Raw genomic sequence first — 17916 nt, forward strand, 5'->3', positions numbered from 1 at the left:
AAGTACCAGAAACAGGTCCTAACCATTTGGGGGGGGGAAAATGGGCAAATGGCAAAATCCCCCAGTCTGCTCCGACTCCCCCCCATCCATCACTCCAAAAAAAAGATATGTATTCACATAGTACAATGTGGTGTCATTGGATGTGTAGTGTAATTAGGTGCGTCACAATACTCGCTGTAAAACACTTGTTGGATTACTTTGGGCTGGGGCACCTGCAGGATTCTCTTACGCAAGCAAATCAAAGAGGTTATGTGACATCACACATTCTAATAGAAAGACTGCTCATTTTTTACCTAACTTATCAGTTCACCAAAAGCCATGGTATGGTAAGGCCAGATGACAAAGATTTCTCCATATGTTGCATCTGCATGATTTTCTGATGTAGGCTCAAAAGTAAAATCACCCTAATCACAATGATCGAATCACGATTCAGGGGAGATAACAGCACATTGTCATCATTTCATTTCTATTTTAAACTATCTAGCTAACAAGCTATAGTTTAATTTACTCAATTTACAATGACAATGAAAGCTAATGAATGAGAGAAACTTATTATTGTTCCAGGGGGAATTTGTCTTGTACACAATGAGCACTGCAAAAATATAATTAAAAAAAGAAAAAAGACGTGATGCAAAAATATCGCAAAATGCAATTTACTGTGTTCACAACAGCGTTCCCTGTCAGTGCAGCCTCTCAGGTTTAAACAATCTCTGGTGTTGACCACTCACTTTGCTCTACGCCATATTCTATGGTCCACCAAAGAGGACGTGTTGTCAGGGCAATATGGTATTTTGTATGGGTAGCATGAGAGCTGTAGGACTAGATTGTTTTCACAAAATGGAAAAATTCTGAAGAATAATAAGAAGAAAGTGAATCCTGAGAATTTGCAGTACTTTTCACATGCAAATTAAGTATTCAGTTCCATAACGTTAAGTCGCATATGTGCTGGAGGTTTCACTCATTAACGGTGCGGCCTGAATATGTTACTGGAAGGAACAAGGATGTTTGAAGTCTCATGAGCACTGACTCTCTTGTCTTGTCTCATAATTCCATTCTTTGTGTCCTGTTCTGAAGGACTCAAAGAAATCTAGCTAGGTCAACAAATGAGGTACCTTTTAATAATGTCAACCACAGCTCGAGCCTGCCCTTACACCAGCTCCATAAAGATAATTTCAAGCCTAGGGAGGAACACTTTAAATAATAGTAATTTTGCCCCGACTTGTCTTCAGCTGGGTGAAACCGCGGTCTGGAGTGGCTGCGGGTAAGTGTAGTGTTAAAATATGTCCAACAGATGGCACCAGAGATTGTGTTCATATTTCCTCAGCACTCCTCTCCTCTGGCCTTACACTATTTTAACCATTGACACATTTTCATGTCTTTCCATTTGTTTTTTGTTTGGTTTGAAGTAGAATTTCTAAATTAGACTGAGAACAATGATCTCTTCAAAGAAAGATTTTAACTACCTCTATGTCAATCACATTTAATATATATGCTCCAGAAAAGACATGGATGAGACCAATTTTTTGTTGTGCATCAATATTTAAATGGTAAATGGTAAATGGACTGCATTTATATAGCGCTTTTATCCAAAGCGCTTTACAATTGATGCCTCTCATTCGCCAGAGCAGTTAGGGGTTAGGTGTCTTGCTCAAGGATACTTCGACACGCCCAGGGTGGGGTTTGAACCGGCAACCCTCCGACTGCTAGACAACCGCTCTTACCGCTCTTACCTCCTGAGCTATGTCGCCCCTATTTATTTGTTGAACATGCATGTTTGTGAGGTGAATATGAGATGTGGAAGAATTACGGTCGAGGTAGCAGTTCTGTGCTAATTAAAAAATTGCTCAAAAACAATTATAATGAAATTGTTGCACAAACAGGATGTACATTTCTGTTGCACAGCCACCATTACCTGTAAATAAGAATTGTCATGAAATAATGAAGGTCAGCAAAATACTTTTTGGATATTTAAATGGTGAATAAAATTTTCTTAGTTCCTTTAAAATCAATATACTTACTGCTTTTAAATTTGGCACTGACATGTTTAGCCCAGTGTTCCACCTGATATACTGGAGTGTCAGTTATTTAATTCTTCCATCAGTCATTCTACTAACAGCCTCTGCCTGCTGCCTCATTCCCAGGTCCTGCAGTCGCATGGGATGCCACCTGCTTAAATTTGCCCTCTGCTTCTTCATCATACTGGGTATGTCTTCATCGGGAATATCCTGAGTTGAAGGATTCCCCCACCCACCTTACCCCCAGCTCTGTCAGTCTCTGGAAAAGGCCTGTCATCTCAGAGGGCAAAGGTCTTACTAACAACAAAAAGCAGCTACTGTATCTAGGCTTTTCTACATCATGTCATAGAGGTCAAACAGGTATTTATACTTGATGTGCTGTTAAAGAGTGAGGATGGGACCTCAACTTGTTCAAAAAGCAGGACTAAATTAAATAAATGACAAATCATTAGGAATTTCAGCTGTCCAAGAGCAGATTATGAGTCCCTCATTACAGACATCTTACAATGGAAGTGGATGATATGATATAATATGAAAACCTCTTGGCCACATTATCATCATGAAATTATATGCTGGGATGGGACTTCTGTACAACAGATAAGATAATGCTGCTGACCTTGATTTACAGTCTTCATTCATGCTTTCTGGTCCACTCTCAACTATGTCCTGTTTGTCAGCTAGGTACTGTTGCACTAGCAGTCACTGCCTTTTGTGAAAGCTTATCTGTGGTTTAGAATTTTAGAAAATGTATACTTGCTAGCATATTCACAATTGCTTAGAAAAAATATAATTGGAAACTTGGAAAACTTTTTTTTTTTTTTAAATCTTTCAAAAATAATTGCTGGGTCAAAGCATGTATAGCCTACGTGTTGCATTTACCCTCCCGCCCCCTACCCCCCCAGGTGGCCGAAAGTGTCTGGTAATGGTTCAAAACAAGCTTTTATCTTATCAAAGACCGTTTGTCGTGCCGGCTGGGTTATGCTGGAGAAAATTCTGTACAACGCCTGTGGGCTGGTCTCCTGCTGTAGAACAGGCTTTAGGCACACTAGAGAACCGAGCACTCCAGTAAAAGCAAGGACAAGTTTATAATCCTTTAGATAAAATCGTGAAATGCCCCAACACTACTCGCGACATCAACAAAAACATCATCAGGAAAAAAAGTAGGTTTGAATTTTGGACAAAAACACATTGTGTGGCAGCACAGAAAAAGAGTGAATGTTTCACAGTGTGACAGACCACCCAGACATAGGATCTTTAGATTACACACTTTGATCATAGCTTAAATATTGGGCTATTATTGTAATAAATAAATAAATAAATAAATAAATAAATAAATAAATAAATAAATAAATAAATAAATGTAACCGATCACCAAATAAATATAACTGATCCATAAATAAATGTGGCTAATGCACAAATAAATGTAGCTGATACTGAAATAAATGCAGCGGATCCATTTGCATTTATTTGTGGATTTTTGAGACCATCCTTGCACCACGATTTGCAAAAAATAAATAAATAAATAAATAATAATAATGTCTTTTTTTTTTTGCAAATTGTGACAAACACTAATGTTATCTAGCCTGCTACTGCTGACTACATACTATGTCAGCTAAATATGAGAAGTTGTAACTAGCAAGCAGCAGACTGATGTCTGTTTACCCATTTACAGCACAATATTGCAACACTTGAGTATCGTGCTGTAAATGGGTAAACAATTCTGACATCAGTCTGCAGTTTTCTAGTCACAACTTCTTATATTTAAGTTAGCTTGACAATTAGCACACTCATTGAATTCAGTCCTAGTTGAAGATACGTCCCACAATGAAGTACCGCAAGTATATACTTAGCCAGCAGTAGCTAGCTCGCTAACGTTATTGTTTGTCAAGCTGTGGCTCACTAATGTGCCTTCAGCACTACGGTGCTAGTCCTCAAAGTTATGTTTTAAAATGACTGTTTGTGCAGGGCCTACAGTAAGCAAACTAGTTAAATATAAGTTGTCTTGCAAGTCTTCACAGGTGGCCATGTATGCCATACGTTACAGCTTTTTTTTGTCAGCCCCTCTCCAAATCTAATGGGATAGTACAAATATAAGATGACGTGGTTTCACTTTCATTCAAGGTTTGAAGGCTTCATTCATTCATTGATCAAAGAGATAGCCATTACAGCAAGCTTCCTATCTAATCTGTTGTTTTGGAGCTACACAAAGCACAATCCAGAAGCGTATACGGCCTGTGATTGGTCTGAGTAATGTGGGCGTTAGCGAAAGGATGTACTTAGAATCTGATTGGCTGAACTAGACTTGGAGGGAAAAAACCTACTCGTGGATTTTTTTGCAAATCACTTCTTTCTGGTCCAAATGAAAGTGGCTCAAATAAATGAATAGTATTTTGAGCAGTTGCTCCCAAGAAATTAAGTTATAGTTGAGCATTGTGCTCTACAGAAAGGATTCAGGTGGCGACTGACTTACAGCTGGAGACCAGCAGCGACATATACCTGTATGTACTGTATAAAAAGAAGAGAAACCTGTTTACTTCCTATAGATTCCACCCCTGGCAGAACACAGTAAGAGCAAGGCAGTGATTGGCTGGCTTGTGCATTCTTCACAAGTGTCTTTAACAATGGTGCTTGGCTCCTTGACTCAATGCTAAATCCCCAGCAAGTGTCCTTGCCTTGTGAGACATTGTCAATGAAGAAAAATGAAGGTATGTGAATGTGTTGTGACTCATTCTGTCCTTGCAACATCACAGCCAGCCACCAGTGTCAATCCCAGAACAAAACACCACATTTAGGCACAATCTTCCCAAACAAGAAATACAGCTTAAGGTTACCATAGAGACCATGTGCAATCATATATAAACCATCCTCCCATTTATAAACAAAAGTTTTAATAGCAAAGGAATGATTGTAACGGCAGACATGCGTGGCATCTAGTGACAACCGTCATTTTCTTCTTCCAGAATTAAGCTGATCCATTTGAATCAGCTCCATTTCAATTAGCTCTGAATGAGGTCTAATGAAAAACAAAAAAACGAGGAATTCATTGAAGGCCTTATAAGGATGAAACAAGTAATCATTGTGACATTCCTCACTGTGAAATAATACTGAAAATATATTTAGCTGGGTGGCTGATCCGATTAAGACCCTGTTCTAGTGCAGGGGTGGGCCCTACAATCCAAGATCAAATCCTGACTGCGCCAGTGTTGAATGTGGCTGGGTGCCCCGCAGGGAGATACATAATTGGTGGCCTCATTGCCAGGGTTAGACAGAGATTAGTCGCCTGGGATCTATGGCTCTCTAATGATGCCCGCTGGTTGATTCAGTGCTTCTGATCTTCTTGCTAAAGCAGCACATGAAGCTTCTTCTGCCTTATGTCTATGCAGGCTGGGTTTATGAGTGGCGCAAAGAAGCGTCTGGTGATATAATATACTTTAGAGGAGGGTGTGTGCTTGACTACACCCTTCTGCATTGGCTGTAGAGACTGCAGCTCTATACACAACTTGGCAATCCGAACTGAGGAGAAAATGGTGAAGGGCCATAGACAATCTTATGGACTTAGTTTACAGCAATCATTTTACAAATATATGTTTGTGATAATCAAAAAATGTCTGAAAAGGCTTGATTTGCTCGGTAATATATTCTGATTGGCTAGGAAAAACTCCAGCTCCCTGGCAGGTTAGTGTAGACTTCATTGCTTGCATTTATAACCAGAGAGCTGTGTATGTGCCAGTTTCTACAGTGAGAACTCAGTAAATCACAGACAAAAAATGAATGGCCATTTTCAAACATAACTCAATATAAATGTGTAGTGCAGACTGTGAGATATTTTCCTCTCAAATCATTTAAAATATATATATTTTTCAAGAATAATGAGAATATTTTTTTAGTTTTTAAGTTCCTACATGGCCATCTCAGTACATGTTTGATTAGCTTCTAAGGCAGAGGCACACAACTCTGGTCCTGGAGGGTTGTTCTGCGTGCTGGTTCTGTTCCAACAAATTACCTTAGTTTTAGTTTTCTGACAGCTCTATTAACTACACTGGTTCATACATAGGACATGCTGAATAATTAAGAGCAGAAGTTGGAACAAAGTTTTAAAATGTATCGATGTGTACTCTTGTTGTGTACTCTTGTTCTAAGGTATATTTCCAACAGACTCTTCAAGGTGCATGTTAGTGATGAAAACAAGGACTAAAACATGGAAAAGCAGCTTTTCGTCATTATGGCCCAGAGGACCCGGGCTCAAAACATTTCTTCAGCCTAACCGTCACGTAGAGTGCTTCTTACAGCTCGTTCATTTTTTCTGTCTGATTTTACATTTCATGTCTTATGTTTCTCATTTATTTATCTTATTTCATTATGAAGCACATTGCTTTGCATGTTTAATACATTTATTGATTGCATAAATTGTATAAAATTTGCTTTATAAATTGTTTTATTTATTGATTTAACACATAGAAATATGCCTGTTCATCTTTAAAAATGGCATGTACACAGCTGCAGGTGTGGCAAAGCTGCTGTCGTCATACCACTTTTCTTTTGAAAATGTAATCAGCTAAATGAGCGAATTGGCTGTGTACACCAACATCGGTCATTCGTAGATTACATCATAGTAAAACGTTTCATGTAGGGACACAAGAACAGTCTTTGGCTGTCATTCATGCGCTTATCAAGAAATTCCAGCTAAAATGTAAGATGGCATGCTTGTGATCATTTCCATCTGTCACTTCAAACAGCTGCAGACACCAACTAATTTCCTACTGCTCTCTCTGGCCATGTCAGACTTTCTTGTTGGGGTAATTGTGATGCCGCTCTACTTTACTATGTTGATAGATTCACAGAAGTGCTTTGGTATATTGTATTGCACAATTTTTAATGTTGCATCATATTTCCTTACTGGTATATCAATTTATAATGTAGCTTTAATTGCAGTGGACCGATATCTGGCTCTCTCCAACCCTTTTCACTACTCCATGAAAATGACAGTGAATGTAACTTTGAGGATAATAGCCATACTGTGGTTGTATTCATTAATCTACAATATGTTGCTTCTTTATTTCAATGGAAATATTACTGATATGAAAGCAAACATCACATGTGGTGAGTGTATTGTTAACCTTAATACAGTATGGGCTATTGTTGACTTTATAAGTGTATTTGTTTTACCGTGCTCAATTATTATATTCATATACCTGAACATTTTTGCTATTGCTAAAAAGCATGCAAATAAAATAAGGAGTGTCAGATTGTGCCCAAAAGTAAATAACAGTAATACGGCATCTTAAAGGAAAGCAGCAAAAACCCTTGGAGTTCTAGTGGCAGTGTTCCTTCTTTGCTTAGTACCCTACTATGTAAGTGTTTTCCTTAATGTCTATATCAGGAACAGATCTGTGAACTTTGCAGTTTCAATTTCATGGACTCTAATATATTTACATTCTTCCATCAATCCTATTATTTATGCTCTGTTCTATCCATGGTTTCAGAGGTCTGTAAAGCTCATAATAACACTTAAGATATGTGGCACAGACTCTTCAGTCTTGCATGTGCTGTCACAGGAAACATAAGGACCTGTTATGTAGTGTGAATGTGATGTAATATAGCTTTTTCATTTTTTCATCCTTGTTTTCATCAATGGGTTACAGTATGTTCTGTATGTTATTGTCCAAATTATTATTATTGTTATTATTATTATTATTATTATTATTATTATTATTAATAATAATAATAATAATAATAAAATTTAACTCCACTACAGACTCCAATCATTAATTGTTAAAATTATTTTAATTAAGAATAATGGCCGTTTCCTTAATTGAATTGCCTAACCATCGAATTAATCTATGAACAAGCCTCTTAATTCGATAATTTGAGAGCAGCAGTGGAACATATCTGTAAATTTATTTTATGATCGACCTCAGAACTCCAAGCATTATTGGCATTACTTTTGCATTAATTCAGAACTCAGATACACAGTGTACCCACTAGTGTATCATCTGATGTTCCCTTTTATGTGGTGTGATGGCAGTTTGACTCCATGAACTGTGAAGTGTCCTTCAGGTTCATGATTATGGTGGGCACCCCATTGTAGTGGATATTGAGTTTAGCTGGATACCACAGACTGTGATTGACTCCTCTCTCCCATAAGGCCTGTATCACATCTTGGCAAGGGCAACACTGTGCCATCACCTCGCTGGTGTAGTCTGGGAAGATGGACACCCTTCCTCCCCTGTCTTTCAAGGCACATAATAGTCACGTTCAGTTTAAAATGATGGATGTGAGCCAAAACTGTGCAATCCTTAGCGCTTGTTGCTGGCTTCAGTTAAAGGGAACAGTAAACATGGTCAACTGCAATTGGATTCCCCAGTCTGTTTCCCCAAACTGATTTTCCCTCCAATAGCTTGGGAATTAGCTTAGAGACAACTTCTGTGGGTCAACCCTCGTCTGTAGTGAATCATGATAAAGACCTTGTGCTGCCGACTTCACACTTTGCTTAGGATATATCCCAGACCACCCAGCCCAGGCATGTTAATCTGTGTATATTACAGACATACATATACAAAACCCTACAACTGCAAAAAATAATTGCTGTAAGCATAATGACATAGCTACGTATTATGACAAACAGTATAATACCCATAGGGATAATTAAATCGATTATTAGATAATAATAATATAATCTATATTTTTTTTAAATATAAGTCTTTGCTATATTGTCTTAATTAAGCACTATCATTGTTGATTGGCTACCTAATTTGATAGCAACAATTGATGGCAACATAAACCTTAATGAATAAATTCTGCTGTTTTTGTGCTAGCTAGCAGGCTGACTTGGTCGGAAGATGAACTTATGTTTTCTTGAACTAATTGCAAAAGCTTGAAAGAAAATCAAATGTCCTGGACAGTTAATATAGTATAACATAATGACAAGAACAGGCCATTCAGCCCATCAATGATCTCCATTTTCCGGACTAAATTGTATCTAGTGCTCTGATTACCTACCGGCTAGATAGTATCCAACTTCGTATCAAGCTTGGTCTTGAGTTTCTGCCTCTACTATGTGACCTGGCAGGATATTCATACATTGACTACTCTGCATGAAACCAAAATCTTCCTAATGTCCTGAATTTGTTTTTTGGTGCCTGATTGACAGTACAATAGACCACAGGCATGGAGGAACCTGACCAGCCCGTACAGAGCCCTGACCTTAAACCCATCCAACACCTATGGGATCAATTTGAAAACCAACTACAAGCCAGGCCTAATCACTAATGCCCAAGCTCACTAATGCTCTTGTGGCTGAATGGAAGCAAATCCCGGCAGCAGTGTTCCAGTATTTAGCATTAAGCTTTCCCAGAAGTGTGGAGGTTGTTATAGCAGCAAAGGGTGGACAAACTCCATATTAAAACCCATAATTTTGGATAATATGTTGTATGTCTGATGTCAACATACCTTTGACCATGTAGTGTACCTGGTGGTCCTGGAAAGCTGTAAGTCACGGGTGGCACTTTTACTCATGTAAATCAAGTCAATTAACCACCATTGTATCTAGAATCAACAAGTACAAGTTGAAAGCCCTTTTCCCTGGACACTGTCTACATTTATTATTTGATTACATCACTGGTCTTTCCCAGTTGTGTTTTTTGTCTCCTAACATAAACCCCTGTACAAACAGCAGTAATTTAATCTGATGGGAATTCAGAACAACCATCAGAAGAAAAAAACAATGGGAACTCCATTATATAAATGTCACTACATCCCTAAATTATTCAAACGGACTATAGGTACAAAGGCAAGATTGGTAAGATACGTTTTTTTATGCAGGTCTATAGGTTTTATGCAGTTTGACGCAAATATATTTTTTTAGATTGCCAACATTAATTATAACAGTGGGATGCTTGATTGTTGTTGAAGTGAAACTGTAACCCTTTTCTTCATTCATGAATCTCACCGAAGTACATCAAGAGGAATCTTGTGTCTTTTCAAACTTTTCCTGTTTGGAAGCTTTAACAGCAGCTGATGTGCTGCTGTATGTGTCTGCGGCAGTAGTTGTGACACTGACAGTGTGTGGAAACCTGCTTGTGATCATCTCCATCTGTCACTTCAAGCAGCTTCAGACACCAACTAATTTCCTCCTACTGTCCCTGGCTATGGCGGACTTTCTTGTTGGGGTAATTGTGATGCCCCTCTATTTTACTATGTTGATAGACCCACAGAGGTGCTTTGATACAATGCCTTGCAAAATCTTTAATGTAGCAGAATTGTATCTTACTTGTATATCAATTTATAATGTTGCTTTAATTGCAGTGGACCGATATCTGGCTCTCTCCAACCCTTTTCACTACTCCATGAAAATGACAGTTAATTTAACTTTGAGGATAATAGCCATACTGTGGCTGTATTCATTAATCTACAATATGTTGCTTCTTTATTTCAATGGAAATATTACTGACATGAAAGCAAATATCACATGTGGTGAGTGTACTGTTACAGTTAATAAAGAATGGTCCATTATTGACTTCCTAACTGTATTTGTTTTACCATGCTCAATTATTATATTCATATACCTGAACATTTTTGCTATTGCTAAAAAGCATGCAAATAAAATTAGGAGTGTCAGAAACTGCCCAAAAGTAAATAACAGTTCTATGGCATCTGAAAGGAAAGCAGCAAAAACCCTTGGAGTTCTAGTGGCAGTGTTCCTTCTGTGCTTAGTACCCTACTATGTAAGTGCCTTCCTTAATGTCTATTTCAGGAATAGATCTGTGCATGTTGCAGTTTCAGTTACATTGACTCTAATATATTTAAATTCTTCCATCAATCCTATTATTTATGCTCTGTTCTATCCATGGTTTCAGAGGTCTGTTAAACTCATATTAACACTTAAAATATGTGGCACAGAGTCTTCCATCTTGAATGTGCTTGAACGGGAAACATAATTTCCTATGAATGCTGTAAAACAGTTTTCTTCTTCCTTGTTTTTCTGTTGTCACAAAGCATGTTTGTTCAGATTTTTGTGACTTCTACCACTCCTACTGGTACATCCACACAGATTGTCCTGTGCTTGCAGTGCCAAAAAAACACCCAACAAAGCACTAATTGCCCTTGTGTCAATATAACAAATGTACAGTAAACTGTAATGGCTTGAAAGTGAACACATAGGAATACCCCCTGGAACATCAAAAAATGTAAAATTCACTGTAGGTAGTTTTTTTCTAAGGTTCCTTGGGTTTTTCAAACTTTGTGAGAATGTTTTTCATGTGCACTCCCTGGTGTTGGAGTTTATTACAACACCTGAAAAAATTGGACTTGCTATGTTTTACTGATTTTAAAGGTATTGCACTTGTGTCATTTTGGAGTGTGGAGAACCCATTGTTTCTATAATTTGATTAAATGTCATTGTTTTTCTATCTTGTCATTTTTAATATACTGTTTTTTGTTGTGTTTTGCACAAAATAAGGCCTATTTAAGAAGTACCAGAAACAGGCCCTAACCATTTGGAGGGGAAAAATGGGCAAATGGCAAAATCCCCCAGTCTGCTCCCCATCCCCCACATCCATCACTCCAAAAAAAAGATATGTATTCACATAGTACAATGTGGTGTCATTGGATGTGTAGCGTAAATAGGTGCGTCACAATACTCGCTGTAAAACACTTGTTGGATTACTTTGGGCTGGGGCTGTCAGGAGTGGGTGCGGGAATGGACCCAAACGCAGAGTAAAAACTGAAAATCCAAAAATGGGGAAAACAAAGGACTTTAATAAACTCAGACAGGGAACAAAGAGTCTCACAGGGCGAAAGTTACAACCAACGAAATCCTCAAAAATACAAGACAAAAATACAGAAACCCAAAAACAAGGAAAAACTGGGCAGGTAGGGCACAGGCAGGCAAACAACAGGTAAACAGGAATCAGGGCACAGGCAGGCAAACAACAGGTAAACAGGAATCAGGCAGGAACAGGTACAAACAGGTAGCAAGGCAAACAAACCAAACCAAAGGTTCCAGCGCCTGAGTCTGGGGAGAGGGCGATTTAAATAGAGAGACGCAGACGAGACACAGGAGGGCACGATGAACAATCAAGCCACAGAGAAGGAGGGGAACACGAAACAAAACGCAACTAATAATTAGATAATCAAAAACAATAAAACAATTAACTGAACACAAAACCGAGGTGCCGCCATCTGGCGGCCCAACGGAGAAACAACGCGGGAAGAAGACACAGAACCCTGACAGGGGCACCTGCAGGATTCTCTTTGTTGGTACGCAAGCAAATCAAAGAGGTTATGTGACATCACACATTCTAATAGAAAGACTGCTCATTTTTTACCAAACTTATCAGTTCACCAAAAGCCATGGTATGGTAAGGCCAGATGACAAAGATTTCTCCATATGTTGCATCTGCATGATTTTCTGATGTAGGCTCAAAAGTAAAATCACCCTAATCACAATGATCAAATCACGATTCAGGGGAGATAACAGCACATTGTCATCATTTCATTTCTATTTTGAACTATCTAGCTAACAAGCTATAGTTCAATTTACTCAATTTACAATGACAATAAAAGCTAATGAATGAGAGAAACTTATTATTGTTTCAGGGGGGAATTTGTCTTGTACACAATGAGCACTGCAAAAATAAAATTAAAAAAAAGAAAAAAGATGTGATGCAAAAATATCGCAAAATGCAATTTACTGTGTTCACAACAGGAGTCCCTGTCAGTGCAGCCTCTCAGGTTTAAACAATCTCTGGTGTTGACCACTCACTTTGCTCTACATCATATTCTATGGTCTACCAAAGAGGACGTGTTGTCAGGGCAATATGGTATTTTGTATGGGTAGCATGAGAGCTGTAGGACTAGATTGTTTTCACAAAATGGAAAAATTCTGAAGAATAATAAGAAGAAAGTGTATCCTGAGAATTTGCAGTACTTTTCACATGCAAATTAAGTATTCAGTTCCATAATGTTAAGTCGCATATGTGCTGGAGGTTTCACTCATTAATGGTGCGGCCTGAATATGTTACTGGAAGGAACAAGGCTGTTTGAAGTCTCATGAGCACTGACTCTCTTGTCTTGTCTCATAATTCCATTCTTTGTGTCCTGTTCTGAAGGACTCAAAGAAATCTAGCTAGGTCAACAAATGAGGTACCTTTTAATAATGTCAACCACAGCTCGAGCCTGCCCTTACACAAGCTCCATAAAGATAATTTCAAGCCTAGGGAGGAACACTTTAAATAATAGTAATTTTGCCCCTACTTGTCTTCAGCTGGGTGAAACCGCGGTCTGGAGAGGCTGCGGGTAAGTGTAGTGTTAAAATATGTCCAGCAGATGGCACCAGAGATTGTGTTCATATTTCCTCAGCACTCCTCTCCTCTGGCCTTACACTATTTTAACCATTGACACATTTTCATGTCTTTCCATTTGTTTTTTGTTTGGTTTGAAGTAGAATTTCTAAATTAGACTGAGAACAATGATCTCTTCAAAGAAAGATTTTAACTACCTCTATGTCAATCACATTTAATATATATGCTCCAGAAAAGACATGGATGAGACCAATTTTTTGTTGTGCAGCAATATTTATTTGTTGAACATGCATGTTTGTGAGGTGAATATGAGATGTGGAAGAATTACGGTCGAGGTAGCAGTTCTGTGCTAATTAAGAAATTGCTCAAAAACAATTATAATGAAATTGTTGCACAAACAGGATGTACATTTCTGTTGCACAGCCACCATTACCTGTAAATAAGAATTGTCATGAAATAATGAAGGTCAGCAAAATACTTTTTGAATATTTAAATGGTGAATAACATTTTCTTAGTTCCTTTAAAATCAATATACTTACTGCTTTTAAATTTGGCACTGACATGTTTAGCCCAGTGTTCCACCTGATATACTACAGTGTCAGTTATTTAATTCTTCCATCAGTCATTCTACTAACAGCCTCTGCCTGCTGCCTCATTCCCAGGTCCTGCAGTCGCATGGGATGCCACCTGCTTAAATTTGCCCTCTGCTTCTTCATCATACTGGGTATGTCTTCATCGGGAATATCCTGAGTTGAAGGATTACCCCACCCACCTTACCCCCAGCTCTGTCAGTCTCTGGAATAGGCCTGTCATCTCAGAGGGCAAAGGTCTTACTAACAACAAAAAGCAGCTACTGTATCTAGGCCTTTCTACATCATGTCATAGAGGTCAAACAGGTATTTATACTTGATGTGCTGTTAAAGAGTGAGGATGGGACCTCAACTTGTTCAAAAAGTAGGACTAAATTAAATAAATGACAAATCATTAGGAATTTCAGCTGTCCAAGAGCAGATTATGACTCCCTCATTACAGACATCTTACAATGGAAGTGGATGATATGATATAATATGAAAACCTCTTGGCCACATTATCATCATAAAATTATATGCTGGGATGGGACTTCTGTACAACAGATAAGATAATGCTGCTGACCTTGATTTACAGTCTTCATTCATGCTTTCTGGTCCACTCTCAAATATGTCCTTGTTTGTCAACTAGGTACTGTTGCACTAGCAGTCACTGCCTTTTGTGAAAGCTTATCTGTGGTTTAGAATTTTAGAAAATGTATACTTGCTAGCATATTCACAATTGCTTAGAAAAAATATAATTGGAAACATGGAAAACTTTTTTTTTTTTAATCTTTCAAAAATAATTGCTGGGTCAAAGCATGTATAGCCTACGTGTTACATTTACCCTCCCTCCCCCTACCCCCCCAGGTGGCCGAAAGTGTCTGGTAATGGTTCAAAACAAGCTTTTATCTTATCAAAGACCGTTTGTCGTGCCGGCTGGGTTATGCTGGAGAAAATTCTGTACAACGCCTGTGGGCTGGTCTCCTGCTGTAGAACAGGCTTTAGGCACACTAGAGAACCGAGCACTCCAGTAAAAGCAAGGACAAGTTTATAATCCTTTAGATAAAATCGTGAAATGCCCCAACACTACTCGCGACATCAACAAAAACATCATCAGGAAAAAAAGTAGGTTTGAATTTTGGACAAAAACACATTGTGTGGCAGCACAGAAAAAGAGTGAATGTTTCACAGTGTGACAGACCACCCAGACATAGGATCTTTAGATTACATACTTTGATCATAGCTTAAATATTGGGCTATTATTGTAATAAATAAATAAATAAATAAATAAATAAATAAATGTAACCGATCACCAAATAAATATAACTGATCCATAAATAAATGTGGCTAATGCACAAATAAATGTAGCTGATACTGAAATAAATGCAGCGGATCCATTTGCATTTATTTGTGGATTTTTGAGACCATCCTTGCACCACGATTTGCAAAAAATAAATAAATAAATAAATAAATAATAATAATGTTTTTTTTTTTTTTGCAAATTGTGACAAACACTAATGTTATCTAGCCTGCTACTGCTGACTACATACTATGTCAGCTAAATATGAGAAGTTGTAACTAGCAAGCTACAGACTGATGTCTTTTTACCCATTTACAGCACAATATTGCAACACTTGAGTATCGTGCTGTAAATGGGTAAACATTTCTGACATCAGTCTGCAGTTTTCTAGTCACAACTTCTTATATTTAAGTTAGCTTGACAATTAGCACACTCATTGAATTCAGTCCTAGTTGAAGTTACGTCCCACAATGAAGTACCACAAGTATATACTTAGCCAGCAGTAGCTAGCTCGCTAACGTTATTGTTTGTCAAGCTGTGGCTCACTAATGTGCCTTCAGCACTACGGTGCTAGTCCTCACAGTTATGTTTTAAAATGACTGTTTGTGCAGGGCCTACAGTAAGCAAACTAGTTAAATATAAGTTGTCTTGCAAGTCTTCACAGGTGGCCATGTTTGCCATACGTTACAGCTTTTTTTTGTCAGCCCCTCTCCAAATATAATGGGATAGTACAAATATAAGATGACGTGGTTTCACTTTCATTCAAGGTTTGAAGGCTTCATTCATTCATTGATCAAAGAGATAGCCATTACAGCAAGCTTCCTATCTAATCCCTTGTTTTGGAGCTACACAAAGCACAATCCAGAAGCGTATACGGCCTGTGATTGGTCTGAGTAATGTGGGCGTTAGCGAAAGGATGTACTTAGAATCTGATTGGCTGAACTAGACTTGGAGGAAAAAAACCTATTCGTGGATTTTTTTGCAAATTACTTGTAACTTATTTTATTTCTGGTCCAAATGAAAGTGGCTCAAATAAATGAATAGTATTTTGAGCAGTTGCTCCCAAGAAATTAAGTTATAGTTGAGCATTGTGCTCTACAGAAAGGATTCAGGTGGCGACTGACTTACAGCTGGAGACCAGCAGCGACATATACCTGTATGTACTGTATAAAAAGAAGAGAAACCTGTTTACTTCCTATAGATTCCACCCCTGGCAGAACACAGTAAGAGCAAGGCAGTGATTGGCTGGCTTGTGCATTCTTCACAAGTGTCTTTAACAATGGTGCTTGGCTCCTTGACTCAATGCTAAATACCCAGCAAGTGTCCTTGCCTTGTGAGACATTGTCAATGAAGAAAAATGAAGGTATGTGAATGTGTTGTGACTCATTCTGTCCTTGCAACATCACAGCCAGCCACCAGTGTCAATCCCAGAACAAAACACCACATTTACAGGCACAATCTTCCCAAACAAGAAATGCAGCTTAAGGTTACCATAGAGACCATGTGCAATCATAAATAAACCATCCTCCCATTTATAAACAAAAGTTTTAATAGCAAAGGAATGATTGTAACGGCAGACATGCGTGGCATCTAGTGACAACCGTCATTTTATTCTTCCAGAATTAAGCTGATCCATTTGAATCAGCTCCATTTCAATTAGCTCTGAATGAGGTCTAATGAAAAACAAGAAAACGAGGAATTCATTGAAGGCCTTATAAGGATGAAACAAGTAATCATTGTGACATTCCTCACTGTGAAATAATACTGAAAATATATTTAGCTGGGTGGCTGATCCGGTTAAGACCCTGTTCTAGTGCAGGGGTGGGCCCTACAATCCAAGATCAAATCCTGACTGCGCCAGTGTTGAATGTGGCTGGGTGCCCCGCAGGGAGATACATAATTGGTGGCCTCATTGCCAGGGTTAGACAGAGATTAGTCGCCTGGGATCTATGGCTCTCTAATGATGCCCGCTGGTTGATTCAGTGCTTCTGATCTTCTTGCTAAAGCAGCACATGAAGCTTCTTCTGCCTTATGTCTATGCAGGCTGGGTTTATGAGTGGCGCAAAGAAGCGTCTGGTGATATAATATACTTTAGAGGAGGGTGTGTGCTTGACTACACCCTTCTGCATTGGCTGTAGAGACTGCAGCTCTATACACAACTTGGCAATCCGAACTGAGGAGAAAATGGTGAAGGGCCATAGACAATCTTATGGACTTAGTTTACAGCAATAATTTTACAAATACATTTTTGTGATAATCAAAAAATGTCTGAAAAGGCTTGATTTGCTCGGTAATATATTCTGATTGGCTAGGAAAAACTCCAGCTCCCTGGCAGGTTAGTGTAGACTTCATTGCTTGCATTTATAACCAGAGAGCTGTGTATGTGCCAGTTTAAAAAAAATCACAGACAAAAAATGAATGGCCATTTTCAAACATAACTCAATATAAATGTGTAGTGCAGACTGTGAGATATTTTCCTCTCAAATAATTTAAAATATATATATTTTTCAAGAATAATGAGAATATTTTTTTAGTTTTTAAGTTCCTACATGGCCATCTCAGTACATGTCTGATTAGCTTCTAAGGCAGAGGCACACAATTCTGGTCCTGGAGGGTTGTTCTGCGTGCTGGTTCTGTTCCAACAAATTACCTTAGTTTTAGTTTTCTGACAGCTCTATAAACTACACTGGTTCATACATAGGACATGCTGAATAATTAAGAGCAGAAGTTGG

At 38.3% G+C, this 17916-nt stretch overlaps 1 protein-coding gene and 1 pseudogene across 1 annotated transcript; both read left to right on the forward strand.

Moving 5' to 3' along the window:
• The first annotated feature begins 6715 nt into the window (after positions 1–6715).
• On the forward strand, positions 6716–7579 carry LOC118209960 (annotated as a pseudogene).
• A 2373-nt stretch (positions 7580–9952) lies between these two features.
• Positions 9953–11273, forward strand: LOC118210180 (trace amine-associated receptor 13c-like). The gene has a single exon (XM_035386141.1). It carries the CDS (start codon positions 9953–9955, stop codon positions 10949–10951), a length of 999 nt encoding a protein of 332 aa, XP_035242032.1. The 3' UTR covers positions 10952–11273.
• The last annotated feature ends 6643 nt before the right edge of the window (positions 11274–17916 follow it).

Source organism: Anguilla anguilla, chromosome 12 (genome assembly GCF_013347855.1).
Source record: "Anguilla anguilla isolate fAngAng1 chromosome 12, fAngAng1.pri, whole genome shotgun sequence".
Classification (NCBI taxonomy): domain Eukaryota; kingdom Metazoa; phylum Chordata; class Actinopteri; order Anguilliformes; family Anguillidae; genus Anguilla; species Anguilla anguilla.

Bases quoted from the DNA above. Each gene is read 5' to 3' on its own strand.
- LOC118210180 (XM_035386141.1), top strand. From the start codon at position 9,953: ATGAATCTCACCGAAGTACATCAAGAGGAATCTTGTGTCTTTTCAAAC.